The sequence below is a fragment of the Schistosoma mansoni genome (genome assembly GCF_000237925.1).
Source record: "Schistosoma mansoni, WGS project CABG00000000 data, supercontig 0221, strain Puerto Rico, whole genome shotgun sequence".
Classification (NCBI taxonomy): Eukaryota; Metazoa; Platyhelminthes; class Trematoda; order Strigeidida; family Schistosomatidae; genus Schistosoma; species Schistosoma mansoni.
In genome coordinates, this window is record NW_017386087.1 from 115,039 (window position 1) to 128,823 (window position 13,785).

A 13,785-nucleotide genomic window follows, 5' to 3' on the forward strand; every position below is an offset into this window, starting at 1 on the left:
GTTATTCATCGTTTTCACACCTGCTTCTTTTTCCCGGCGTAATGTGTTCTTTCGCCTTCCTCTTTTCTGCTTCCCTTCAGGATTCCAAGTTAAGGCTTGCCTCGTGATGCAGTCTGGTGATTTTCGTAATGCACGTCCTATTCACTTCCAAATTTTTTCCTAATTTCCTCTTCAAATGGAAGCTGGTTTCTCTCCTCCCACAGAAGGCTATTACTGGTGGTATCCGACCAATGGATGTTTAGTACCTTGCGTAGACAACTGTTTGTAAATATTTGTAGCCTTTTGACGATAGTCGTAGTAGTTCCCCCTGTTTCAGCTCCGTACAGTAGGACCGTCTTGACGTTCGTATTGAAGATTCTCACTTTGAAATTAGATGACAGTTGTTTTAAGTTTCATATGCTCTTCAGTTGTGGGAATGCGGCCCTTGCTTTGCCAATCCTCGTCTTCACGTCTGTGTATGTTGAGGCCTATTGATGCAGAGACTGCAGCTACACTAACTGTCTTCATCCGCATTTGTTCATATGTATGAGATAGGAGGGGTAGATCATGATTGAAGTCCAAATCGTATAATTGATTCCAAACTGTTCATTGCATTCCGTGCTTCCCGTCAGCTGTCAAGGTTTTCACAATCCAGTCAATCGCCAGAAGAAAGAGAAACGGAGAGAGTAGACAGCATTGTCTGACTCCGGTCCTTACTTGGAATGCATCTGTCAGCTGTCCTCCATGCACGACCTTTCACTTGAGTCGATGTATAGTGACGAATTCCACTCAACTGATTGTTCCACGATGATCCGTAGTGTCTCAATTTGATCTGTGCACAACCGGTCCTTAAGGAATCCTACCTGTTGTTCCAGTTGCCCAGTGTTTCTTTAGCTTCAGTTTCATCTTGGCCACAACCAGGTGTTGATCTGAAGTTATGTCAACTCTTCTGGTTCTCACATCTTCCATTGTCCTTCGGAATTTTTCGTTGATACAAATATGATCTATCTGGTACTCTGTGGTGTGGTCCGGCGAGACCCATGTAGCTTTGCGTATGCATTTGTGTGGAAATATTGTGCCGCCTATAACGAATTTGTTGAATGCACGTGGATTTGCAAATCTCTCACCTTTTTCTTTCTCGCTCCCAGTCCATGTCGTTTCATGATGTGGTGATGGTGTGCCCGATGATGTGCAATCACATATTGATATATCCAGGCTAAGTGGTGAAAATTTTAAGTGCTACAAACTGTCTCCAAAATTGTAACTATGCCGTTGGTCATTATAAGTATTGGTAATACTATTAACTATAGAGTTTAAAGTTCTGTAGGATTTCATAGTACTTTGTGCAAAATTATTCCTATTTAAAATTATTTTCGGAAACAGTATGCTGTTCGGCAGACTCTTGTATTAACGCCAGTAACACACTTATTGCACAGTGCTCAGTCTCGTAAAATATGAAGACAATTCATTATGGTTGACAAAAACGGAGATTTCGAGACTCAGAAATTCCATTCACAGAATGGTAGTGGAGAACGGAGTTATGGTCGAGGAGATTTCCTTTTCTGTCTAAGAGACTTTGTGTGTTAGGTACTTTAGTAACTGCATATATTATTTCTAATTGTATCACGTTACAATAATATTTCATCTCTAACATGGTAAGGACGTCGGCTTGCTCTTAACTAACTGCGATGAGTAGAAGTATTTACTTTGATATACGGACTAAGAATCCCAGAAATAACGCACTTTAGACCAAACAACTAGGTGAACACCAACGAACGTATTGTATTTAGAATTCATATAATCAGGCAGACATCAAGTATAAAGGAATCATTAGTTCATATAAACACCACACTGACTTGGACCTCTATGGACACATAGCAATGGTTCGATATTCAGTCTCCGAAAATGTCAAATGGTAATATTCCAAGGTAAGGGGGAGCATTATGTAGACTACTTCCTTCGTGGTCACCATCTCTCAGTAATCTAGATGCTTTGCGACGGAAGACAGTTTTCGATGAAAAGCCAAGATATTAACGACAACTATTAGCAAAATGCATCCAAAATCCACATTATCTTTCACCTTATCTGAAACTAACTGGATATATTGACTTCATATGGCTGAACAGGAGATAGGATGCGTGTTGCGCATCAATCCTCAATAGGCACCATGTGTGCATACTGATACACAGTATCGACCTGCCTATTTTTTTGTGTGAATGCTGCATGTTAAAGAATGAATTAAACTGGGGATTTCTCCTCAGGCTCTAACTTTCACTTTATTCTATGGAGCACTGACTGACTAAATGAATGGGGGAATTCTCGAAAATGTTAGATATTGTGCACTTATTGGAATCGAAAAAAGATGATTATTACCAGATCTACACAAGATCCTTGTTTCGTACCTCACATCGATTCGTGAAAACCTCCAATCCTGACAAGTATTACTAAATCCTGACAATCCAGCTTAGATCTAGTTAAGATCGCTCAAGGTCAATATTGCAATCTATCAAGGTTATCCAACGGGCATCATAATGTTAGTCATGAGGAATGTTGGTTTGAGCTCAATATTTTGACGAGAATTTCTATTGAATTTCTATTGAGTTGTTATCTGTAGACCTGGCATTGTGTTCTGATAGTATTTCTGTTGTCATATGGAATGTACTTAAAACATCTTTTGTAAGTAGTGATATGTCTCATTTACATTTTACAATTTTGCCAGTTCCAATCTTCAGATATCTATAGATAAATAATTTTTTCTCATTCAGATTTGTGTAGTAGGGATAGAAGGCCATAGAAGGTCCAGGCGGGACCGCGGGTACTAGCACTTTCCTTATGTTGTACCTATCAACCTTTGTATCCCCATAGTGCATGTAGACACTTCGCTGCGTTGATAAGCATCAGCCACTCTTTAGACCAGTTAATCACATTATTTAAGTCTGCCTGAAGAGCGTATGTGTCTGTGTCTCCAGTTATTACTCGCCAGATTTCTACATCGTCAGCGTATAATAACATTCGGGACTGTACTATACTTGGAGATCATTTGCATGCAGTATAATAAGTAGAAGACAGGGCGAAACTTTGAGGTACTCCACTAAGTACTGATCTCCAGGTGGAGCACTTCGGATTTATTCTTACTATCTGTCTACGACCTACCAGAAAATCCTTAAGCCATTTTAAAAGAGGTCCGGCAGTACCAAGATTTTCTAACTTCAGTAGCAGTCTATTTGTTGGCACCTTGTCAAAAGCCTTACTGAAGTCTATGTAGACAACATCTGCTGAGTTTCCGTTGTCTAGCGCCTTTATCCAAAATTCCCTTGCTATAAGGAGCTTTGTTGTACAAGATAAACTCTTTCTAAAACCATGTTGTTCGCTGTTTAATAGGTTATTGGTTTCCATAGAAGTCATTATGGTCTGTTTGGCTATTCTTTCCAATATTTTAAGTAGATTCTGTGAAAATTTCCGGGTTTTTCCTAAAGTCGTATGAAAATTCATATTTTAATCTAAAGTCCAGCAAGATATTGGGAAAAACCCAGAATTTTCTCAAAAGTATTGAGAATTTAGCTAAAATAACTTGAAACTTTGGGGGAAACCCCCAGACCAAGGGAGGTTTGGTCACAGTTCACTAAAACCTTTTGTTGCAGCTTCCCCATAACTGATAAAATTCCCCCTAAAATTAAAAGGTTGGGGATCTACTCACAAATCTTGATCAAGCTTAGTTGCATTATAATTTTACTTTCAACTCATCCATGTATACACAAAGCACACTAGAAGTGTTTAAAAGTCATGCTTAAGTATTTACAAGTCTATTAAGTGTTGATTACTACTTATGTATCGTATTTATCATTATTTTATTTGAACACATAAATATTGGTACAAGGGGGCAACAAATATATATGCGCCACACAAAAATATGGTCATTTAGTTTAGTAGAAATCGTCATTTCATTTATTTGTGTGTGGACTGTGATACTGTCTGGGTGCCCAGACAGAAGTAAGTGGTTTTTTAGGGGACCACACCCGGAGCCTTTGACCTTAAGATCTGATCCACAAGGCAGTGGAGCTTCGTCAGGAGATGCAGTCCCATGGTAGCTGGTAACCAACGATTGATTCATACGCCATATGTTCCTTCAGGATGCTGGAGCCCATGTGCACCATTGGTTTGGAACCAGGGTTTTCCAACTCCCCTAGGTGGACTTTTCGTGTCCACCAACCCGGTTAAAGTGCTGGACATTCGCTTTTCGTCCTCTCAATTTCGTAAACAACAGTAGTGCCACGAGAAGGCAGTGAGTAGAACTTCCCTTGCAGAGGTTATATACGCGTGACCATGTGAGAGCATTTCGAGGGGGAGAGCGGACTCTCCCCACTCTCGGCCGTACCAAACGATCTCCAGTCACCGTCTGGTCGGAAGTGAATGCTGAATACTGAACCAGTCTTTTTTGAAACCACGTACACCGTTCAAACTGGCTTCCTTCAACGTTCGCACACTAATGCAGATCAGACAACAGATAGGGCTGGCTATGTCTTTAAGAAGTTTTAATATTGACGTTTTTTGCCTATCCAAGACCCATATTCAAGACTCTAGTGAAGTACTACAAATTCGCTCTCCATCTGTCGCTTCGAAAAGCTTGTTTCACGTGCGTTTATTCGGGGACTCTGTGGCATCCTCGTCTCGTCTTGCTGGCGTTGGTGTTGTACTAAGCGCTAGAGCTGAGGCAGCACTAATCGATTGGATCCCCATTTACAGTCGGTTATGTGCTGTTAGATTAGAAAGCTCCATCAAAGTGAGAAGAAATCGGCGTGAGAAACGATGTCTTTTTGTCATCTCCGCCTATGTCCCGACAGATTGCTGCCCGGATGCAATCAAGGATGAGTTTTACCACCGGTTAACAGTTCTTTTCCAGAAAGTGCGTTTGGCAGATATTTTAGTACTAGCTGGAGACTTGAATACACAAGTCGGGCGTCTAGGCTTAGAAGAGAGTCGCTTAGGTGGCCGGTGGGGACTTGTTGGTCTCAGGACAGATAACGGGGACCGTCTACTGCAACTATGTACAGACTACAACTTGTTTCTGGCTAGCACTAACTTCCGGCATAGTCATCGCCGGTGTGCCACCTGGCGTCCTCCCTCTGCATCCCAAGCCTGGACTCAGATTGATCACGTCAGCTACCGCTGGCGTGGTTGTGTACAAGACTGCCGCTCATTTTGGAGTACCTATCTGGAGTCTGATCATGCCCTGGTCTGCACCAATCTTACCTTACTTTTCAGTGGCTGGAGAATTGACCGCCACCAACGGATTTATGTCAGCGAATTGGTTGCAGATTCTGTTGCAACTAAACATCAAATCGTATTAGGTTCAAGGCTAGTTGCCATTCCACTGGAAAGTATAGATGAGCATTGGTTGCAACTGCATGACGCCATGAAAATGGCGAGTAAAGTCGCTTACGGCTTCGCGAAACGTCCCGCTTATAAGAACTGGGTTTCTTCTGGCTCCTTACAACTCATTGAAGCCCGTCGGTTTACTCCGAGTGACCGTGAGTTTGACCACAAACTAAGGCTGTTACGCAACAAAATTGGGCAAAGCTTGCGTAAGGACCAAGAAGCCTGGTGGTCGGAGCGTGCTAATGAGATGGAAGCAGCAGCTGCATCTGGTAACTGCCGGAAGCTCTTCCAACTCATCCGAGCCACTGGCAGCAATAATTATGGTGTGAGTGAAACAATCTGTGAGGATGACGGGATGCTAATCACCAACATCTGTCGACGTCTTGGACGATGAGCGGAATTCTTTGAAGGGCAGTTCAACTGGCCTGCTGCTCCGGGAACATCGACCAGATTGTCCTGCCCTCCATGGCCGGTGAAAACTAATCCACCAAATGAGGTGAAAGTCCGCAAGAAACTCCAACTCTTGAAACGCTACAAATCACCGGGCCCAGATAATTGTCCTCTGGCTCCTTTTAAAGATGATGGTGACTTTCTGGCTAAGGAATTGACTGAGTTGTTTACAAAGGTCTGGGAGCTAGAGCGTTCCAACATCATGGAATGATTCGATAGTCGTCCCTATCTTTAAAAAGGGTTCACGTCGTTCCTGTGACAACTATCGGGGGATAAGTCTACTTCCGATTGCGTCCAAAATATTGGCTTCTGTCATTCTTCGTAGGTTGTTTAAAACTTGAGAAAGGTTGACTCGCAAGGAGCAGGCTGGTTTTCGTTCTGGTCGAGGATGTTTGACGACCCTCTGTGTTCGATCATCGTTGTCTCCGAAGGATTGCTGACATCCAGTGGCAACACCATGTTAGTAATGCAGAGGTTCGGCATCGTGTGTTCGGGCGCAGAGACGATAATCCAATTGATGTCACTATCTTGAAACACCGACTTCGTTGGTTTGGACATGTTCTACGAATATCGTCCCAGAGAATTCGATGTCTTGCATTATTCGCCGACTCTGGGACTGGTTGGAAAAAGTGGAGAGGTGGTCAGTGTATGACATGGTGTCGTGGCATGAAAGAAAACTGCAAAGGGATAGCTTCTGTTGGTCCTTTTTGACTCCCTGGCTGGGGTCCAAGAGATGGTGCAACACGGTGGCTAGAGACGTTATCAGATATGGATCATAATAGAAGCCAGTGGAGCTCTTGCTGTAACCTTCTTTTACTTTCTTCATAAAGAGTGGTCAAAACTTCCTCAACTGAAAGAGATCTAGTTGTACATGTCAGTTTCCCTCATATATATATATATATATATATATATATATATATATTCTCTCGATTGTAAAACTCAAGGTAAATTTGTATTTTGTCAAGTTACACTACTGGTAGAGAAGAAAAATCAACTAGCAGTCATAACGATCAATAGAAGTACAATAACACATGGTACAATAGAATGTTCGATGGATATAAGCCACTCTAAGGGATTCCAAGCTATGACCTCATCCACTAGTGTTAGACTCGGTGTATGACACAAGCTGGTTTTTTTACCAAATCAGGTACAGAAAAAAGCCGCAAGCAACATCTTTACGGTCTAACTAAGTATATAAAGAACTGTTCAAATTTCTGACAGTCCTGATGTGTTGTAATTACTTGATAGTTTATTCATACCCAGCTATAAATTGGAAATTGTGCTTTTCCGTTTTTCAAGTCAGTTATGTTTTTAAAATGAATGGTTATTTTTGCTGGCAAAATGTACATTTTAGTTATTCAATCAATTTCATGTCCTTAATCCAGCTTGTTTATTTTTATGAATGCTTCATCCTTCCAGGATTCGTTTTATGAATGCAAAAACAAAACCTTATTGTCTCAGTATTGTTCAGTATGTCAATTAATTCTGTCGTTATGATCTTAGGAAGTATGATTACGAAAACTATCTGTGTTCACTGTTGCTACCTGGTTCAAGACGTAACTTTGCTTTGGCCTTAAGAGCTTTCAACGTAGAACTAGCTCAAGTATTGATCTCTCCTTTATCAACTTGTTTTTTTTACACTCAAGATATGTGACCGATCAGAAAATCTGGCTCAAGCTAAATACCGGTTTCAGTTTTGGAGGGAGATTATCGAATATCTATTTGATAGCTCCAATAATTCGTCACCACACCACACTCCTCTTGGACGAGAGCTCAAAGAAGTACCATCCTAATCACTTTTCCTTTATCCATAACTAGTCAGTTTCAGGTTTAGTATTATCAAAACAACGATTCTATCAGCTAATCAATTCAAGGGTTTGCATTCATTTCCACTAGCGTTTTGAGTTTCATAAATTACTTAAATAGGAGCTACACTTTAATAATGTTTTTTTTCCTACTTGCAAAGCAGCTGAAGCGTATTTTGATGATGCCTATGTTCCGATTCATTCTCTACTATCTGAGGCTTATGGTAAGTGATTGATTCACATATGATGTTTTTACCACAGGTTCTAAATTCGACTGAACCTTTGGATCTTGCTTAAAGAACAGTGTTCTTGCAAACAGGTTCAATTTACGCAGTTCCAAGCTCCCATATATACTTATTTCTTATTAATTTTTTATATACAAGTTTGAATCATACTGCTTCTATAAAATCCCTAGATTTTTCTAGTATTAAAGTTATCTCTTCATACAGTATTTTAATTATTCATGTATGAACTTTCTAGATTTCTACACCTGCCCTGATTTTCACGATTAACTGTTCCGTGTGCTTAGTTATAAGCCAACTACTACTATCAAGCCTAAACTGATATAGATGTAGTTGAATCAGATTCTGCTACCTAGTAGTTTGACGTTGCTTATTTTAACCTTCAAAGCATGGCTTCAAGATAGGAAAGCTATCATCAGTCGTTGGAATGTAATATCACTAAAAGATAAAACTATAGCCCTCAGTGAGAATAACAGGTTCCTGAAAGTAAAAATTACTATATAAAACTTCCGTATTAGTTGGCAGCACATCTTTTACCAGATTGAATTCATTTTATGAGGGATTCGTAAAATTAGTGTTAAATTCGATTTGCAATATCAATGTAATTGGTTTTTCTCATTTTATGTTATAATCTTAAAATTTTACGACGAAAATATTAGGAATAGAACCGTAGAAACGGCGTTTTTCGTTCATATATTTTCTCCAAATGACAGCCCAAACCTTTTGGTCATAGTAGCTGATATTATTATTAGGTTTAAAATCAACTACATAATTTTCAAAAATTTTGCTATGTAGCTTTGCTGAAAACTTATGGAACCTTGCATGTATTGTTTCTTTGTTTACACTTACCAGTTGGTCAATGGCTACATTACAGCTTGATCATTAGGATTCAACCACCACTAAGGACTAGGTAAGGATGATATTATTTTTATACTCAGCCATCAGTCACTGTACATTTCTCAGTTCTAAAGGATATCAGTCTCATGTTGAGTAGCACAGTAGTAATGTTTCTCACTTTAACACGAGTGCGAATCCTATGAGGGATGTGTCAATTCCCCCAGGACTGTGGATACTCCATGATGACGGTTACCAACTAGCAAGAAACCTAGATCAAATGCTTTCTTCCTATTGATTACAGCCAAATATCCTCCTTACCTTTTCCGTAACAGTTTATATAATTCATGGAATACAATTATCGTCATAAGGTGACTGTTTTTCAATATTTGTTGTTACGATTATGCACATTTTATAATTTATTTGACTAAGTACATCAATTTTACCTTCTAACAAGTAGGATTTGAAATGACTTCATTAAACCCATTGCTTAATCACTTTGGACGAGCTCAGGGAATGGCGAATATGTTACGTAGTTCAGTTTTATTAGCTCAACATAAAAATGTTCTACTATTTCCTTTGGATGTAGTAAATCAAGTATGTTCATCAACAAGGTGAATATTTACATTCTTAATTTTAAATGTAATTACTAAACTGTTTATGGGCGTGGGTGTATGGCACATTTTGGGGAATAAGAAACTGGGTATTACGTGCTAAAATTTGTTACGCATCATTTAAACTCCAGCAGTTAATTGTCTGGTTCTCGTCGTAGTTGTTAATCTAATACAGTAGCTAGAAGGCCAAACCAAGCTATATTGATTGAAACACTTGTTTCCTGGATTTTCATTATCACAGACATTTATTTATTATTTATTTAAACACATAAATATTGGTACAAGGAAGCACCAGATAAATATGCGCCACACAAATCTCATTCGATTTGTGTGAGGGCTGTGATACTACCCAGGTGCCCAGACTGAAGCAGGTGGTTTTCTTAGGGGGCCACACCCGGAGCCTTTGACCTAAAGGTCTAGTCCATAAGGCAGTGGAGCATCGTAAGGAGATGCATTCCCATGGTAGCCGGTGGCCAACAGTTGGTTCATACGCCATTCGTTCCTTCTGGATCCTGGAGCCCATGTGCACCATTGGTTTGGAATAAGGGTTTTCCAACTCCCCTAGGTGGATCCTCCACATCCACCAACCCGGTTAAAGCGCCGGATATTCGCTTTTCGTGTTCTCACTTTTGTGAACAACACCCCCGCCACGAGAAGGAAGTGAGTAGGACTTCCCTGGCAGAGGCTATATATTCGCGTGGCCATATGAAAGCATTTCGAGAGGGAGAGCGGACTCTCCCCACTCTCAGCCGTACCAGGGCCAATCATCAGTTTATATACGCACATTTGAGTCATGGTGTTTATGTATGGACTAGTAATATTACCTGGCTGGTCAAATCAATGTAGGTAGGGTGGGATTCAAACTTGTGACTTAATAAATAAAACCAAAATGCTTGAACCATTCGACTATTTTCCTGCTTCATGTTGGGTTCGTTTGAAGTGGACAAGCATACAATGTCGAAAACGCATCGTCATTTGGACTTTGTAAGTTTCGATATCCATAATAAAAGACCTACTGAAGAATGTATTCATCAAACAATGTGGTTTCCTTAGAATTTATCTTGTAAGACTTCACTTCAAAGTTTCTGGAGTTAACACAACTGGTTTTAAAAGTATTTAGTTTGTGTAATATCAACCTATCGCAAACTTTGGTCAAACTGATACATCGGTCTTCTCTTGTTATTTATCCTACTCTAATGAGTAGTTAAGGTTCTGTTCATCTGATTAGTGACTTTCTTGCAAATTTACACTTTTATGCCGCTCCTTACGTTGTCATTCTTATTTATCGCTGTTATGACAAACCCATCGTCGGCTTAAGTCATAACAATATTCTTCCTACCTCAAGGTTCTTCTAGATCATCCTGTTCTTGTTAAGTTTTTTGTCCAGTGAAGAGTTCATGTTCTAAAGTGTCTTTTATATTGTGACCCAGTGATCTTTAAAGAAAGTATATTTCCCACGTTTGTTTTAAGATTGTTTGAAGAAAGCCAACTGCATAGTCACTTATTCTTTTTACTTCCAATACCTCTGAAATGTTGATGGATTTTTATACGTGCTTCATGTTCTTTGTCTGTTTCTCTGATCAATATTATTAAGATTGCCAAATCTTATAATGTAAATTTCTCCGTTGATTATCCACAACAGATCAGTATTTCTTCTAAGTCTGTTAATTATTTAACTATTCATGATTACGTTTAAGAAAGTTATTAGCATTTAAGGTACTTCAGTTCTAAATCATAATTGAAGGTTATAGATAAACCTAATATTTCCTAAAAGTGTTATTACTGAGTTAAACTTCAAGTCGATAAATGAGACGCGATTTTCTTAAGACAAATAAGTTATTTCAATTATGTGCATAGGCTCTCTATTTAATTATATTACTCATTGTGTTATCCTTTTCTGACTTAAAACAAGCATTTGACTCTGTAGACCGAGAGGGTCTGTTGCATTGTCTGTCATTGAAAGGTGTACCTCAGAAGTACATAGACCTTGTGAAGGCTCTTTACTCAAACACTATCAGTCGAGTGAGAGCTTATGGCAAACTGTCATCTGATTTTACAACTTCAAGTTGTGTCCGACAACGCTGTCCACTATTTCTATTTCTGTTTAATTTCATCATAGACCTACTGCTGGAAATAACTTTCTTGTTGATTAGATTTTCAGGAATTGATCTTCTAGGAGGTCCATACATTGATTTAGAATACGCAGATAACATATTCCTGTTTGGTGAAGACGCTCATAAAATGCAGTCTTTTGGTAGCACTGAGCAACAATACCAGGATGTTTGCGTTGCGTTCCTTCCCCTATAAATGTAAATTGTTGCTCCAGGACTGAACTACGTCAACACCTGAATTAAGGATAGGGAGTCAAGTAGTCGAACGTGTCGACAACTTCACTTATCTTGGAAGTCTGATCAGCCCTAATGGGTTGATGTCTGACGAAATCTCTGCACGGATTCAAAAAGCTCGATTAGATTTTGCCAACTTACGTCACCTATGGCGAAGACGAGATATCCGTCTATCAATTAAGGGACGAGTATACTGCGCAGCAGTTCGCTCTGTTCTACTTTACAGCTGTGGAACGTGGCCATTAAGAGCAGAAGATGCTGTCAAGTTACTAGTATTTGACCACAGATGCCTTAGAAATATTGCTCTCATCTACTGGGATCACCGGGTAAGTAATAGTGAGGTTAGACGCAGGGTATTAGGAAATGATGGTAAATCGGTTGATGAGTTTGTGAATCTTCATCGACTGAGATGGTTGGGCCATGTGTTATGTATGCCTGAACACCGATTAACACGACGGGCTATGCTGACTAGTTTGGGGATGTTTGGAAGAGAGTTAGGGGCGGCCAAACCAAAACATGACATCAGTGCTTGAAGTCACTAACTTCTGGTCTGAGCCATGTTGGTAGATGCAGATTACTTGATTGGGGCCTGCGTGACTATCGTAACCAATGGTTGGAGACTCTGTGTGACATGGCTCAGAATCGATCACAATGGTGTCAGTGTATATACTCTCTCTCTTCCCTTAATCCTTGAGATTAAAATTCCTTCATATCTTCCTTTTTACCAACTAATTCTTTTCTTCGATACTATATCCTTACATACAATCTTTCCTTCATATATTACTGCCATTGAAGTTACTACTTCCATGAATTTGGTGTTCATCTTGTTGTGCTAACGAGGTATGGCAACTTGGACAGACTCATATATCTGCCTTGTCCCATTTTGTAGCTGACTGACTGGAGTAATATATTGATTTGTTGTGTATTTTTGTACAATTTTGTCACTATTAATTTTTCCTAACTTTAAAATGACTATGGACAACGATAAGACTAAGACTTTTGGATGCTAAATAACGATGCTTCCAACTCAAGTAACTGGATCAACCTAGGCAGAGGCATGTGTGCAGTAGCTTCTACCAGGTGAACAATCCACTTGCTCGCAATAGCTCATCTAGACTTGTCTCTCGCTATATGACCTTGAACAAGAAATGGCTGATTCATAGTTTTGTCACAATAGTTGTTCACGTAGTGTAATAGCTTTATACCACTTTCTCTTTCTATCACTTTGCAAATAGACTTGTGATTTTGTGATTTTTTCTATCCGCAGCATAACTTAACCCAAGAACATGTACTTCGTTTTCTACGTAATGATCCTTCGATGACTAGTACAGTTGATAAACCTATAAAAAAATTAACGTGTGATATTGCTTCTTTGGGTCATTATCATGCTAAACGTGTTTCCCATCTGAGTTCGGAATTAATGATGCAATCACTCTCAACACCAACGTTCAATTCAGCAAAGTTGAAAAAAAAAGATTTGCAACAAAAGCATTTAATACAAAATGTTTTGCCCAAGCTTTTACTACCTCTACTCCCTATAAATAAATATTTGGATTTTTTAGGTTACTCGGCGGATTTCGATTTACGTCTTAATTTCAAACACAATAATGATTTATTACCGCTACAATTATGTTGGAATGCTTTGTGGAATAAAATACCAAAGGAACCGAAAGCCTAATTCTCACTTCTAATTTATTTTCCACGTATCTCAGTACATGTAAATGTGAACAAGAATGTTTAGCCTTATGGCATTAGATAGACTGAGTCGGGAATATTGTAAAAAGTTCTAGCTTGTTGTATTTTCCCTAGTATTTCCAGTTTACATTTTGTAAGAAAAAGGATTGTACATAAGCCCTGTGACTTATTTTGTCTACTTTCATAACACTACTTAATTTAGTAATAAGTAAACAATCTGCTTTTTCGAGAATGTGATGTTAGCATTGGCATCCGTAATGTTAAGTCCAAAAACATTTATTTACGAGTACGCCCAGTTCCATACACTTGATTTATTTTTGCAGGTGGATTTGGCAAAAGTTGTCACGATTGTACCCGAAATATTAAGGAAAACCAAAGGGCTTTTTAAATTTCATTAGTCTTGCTTGACCAAAATAAATCCGAAAGACAGGTCAATTTAACTGTA

The 13,785-nt window shown here is 39.2% G+C and overlaps 2 protein-coding genes across 2 annotated transcripts; both read left to right on the forward strand.

Annotated features, from left to right (window-relative positions):
* Positions 1 to 7,207: 7,207 nt before the first annotated feature.
* Smp_174010 (hypothetical protein) lies at positions 7,208 to 7,598 on the forward strand (the record flags this gene model as incomplete). The annotated part of the gene is made up of 3 exons (XM_018792670.1): positions 7,208 to 7,275; positions 7,309 to 7,408; positions 7,452 to 7,598. The coding sequence occupies 3 exons, from the start codon at positions 7,208 to 7,210 to the stop codon at positions 7,596 to 7,598; spliced, it is 315 nt and encodes a 104-aa protein (XP_018644020.1).
* A 149-nt stretch (positions 7,599 to 7,747) lies between these two features.
* Positions 7,748 to 13,323, forward strand: Smp_174000 (hypothetical protein; the record flags this gene model as incomplete). Its single annotated transcript, XM_018792671.1, has 2 exons — positions 7,748 to 7,834; positions 12,913 to 13,323. 2 exons carry the CDS (start codon positions 7,748 to 7,750, stop codon positions 13,321 to 13,323), a joined length of 498 nt encoding a protein of 165 aa, XP_018644019.1.
* Positions 13,324 to 13,785: the final 462 nt, after the last annotated feature.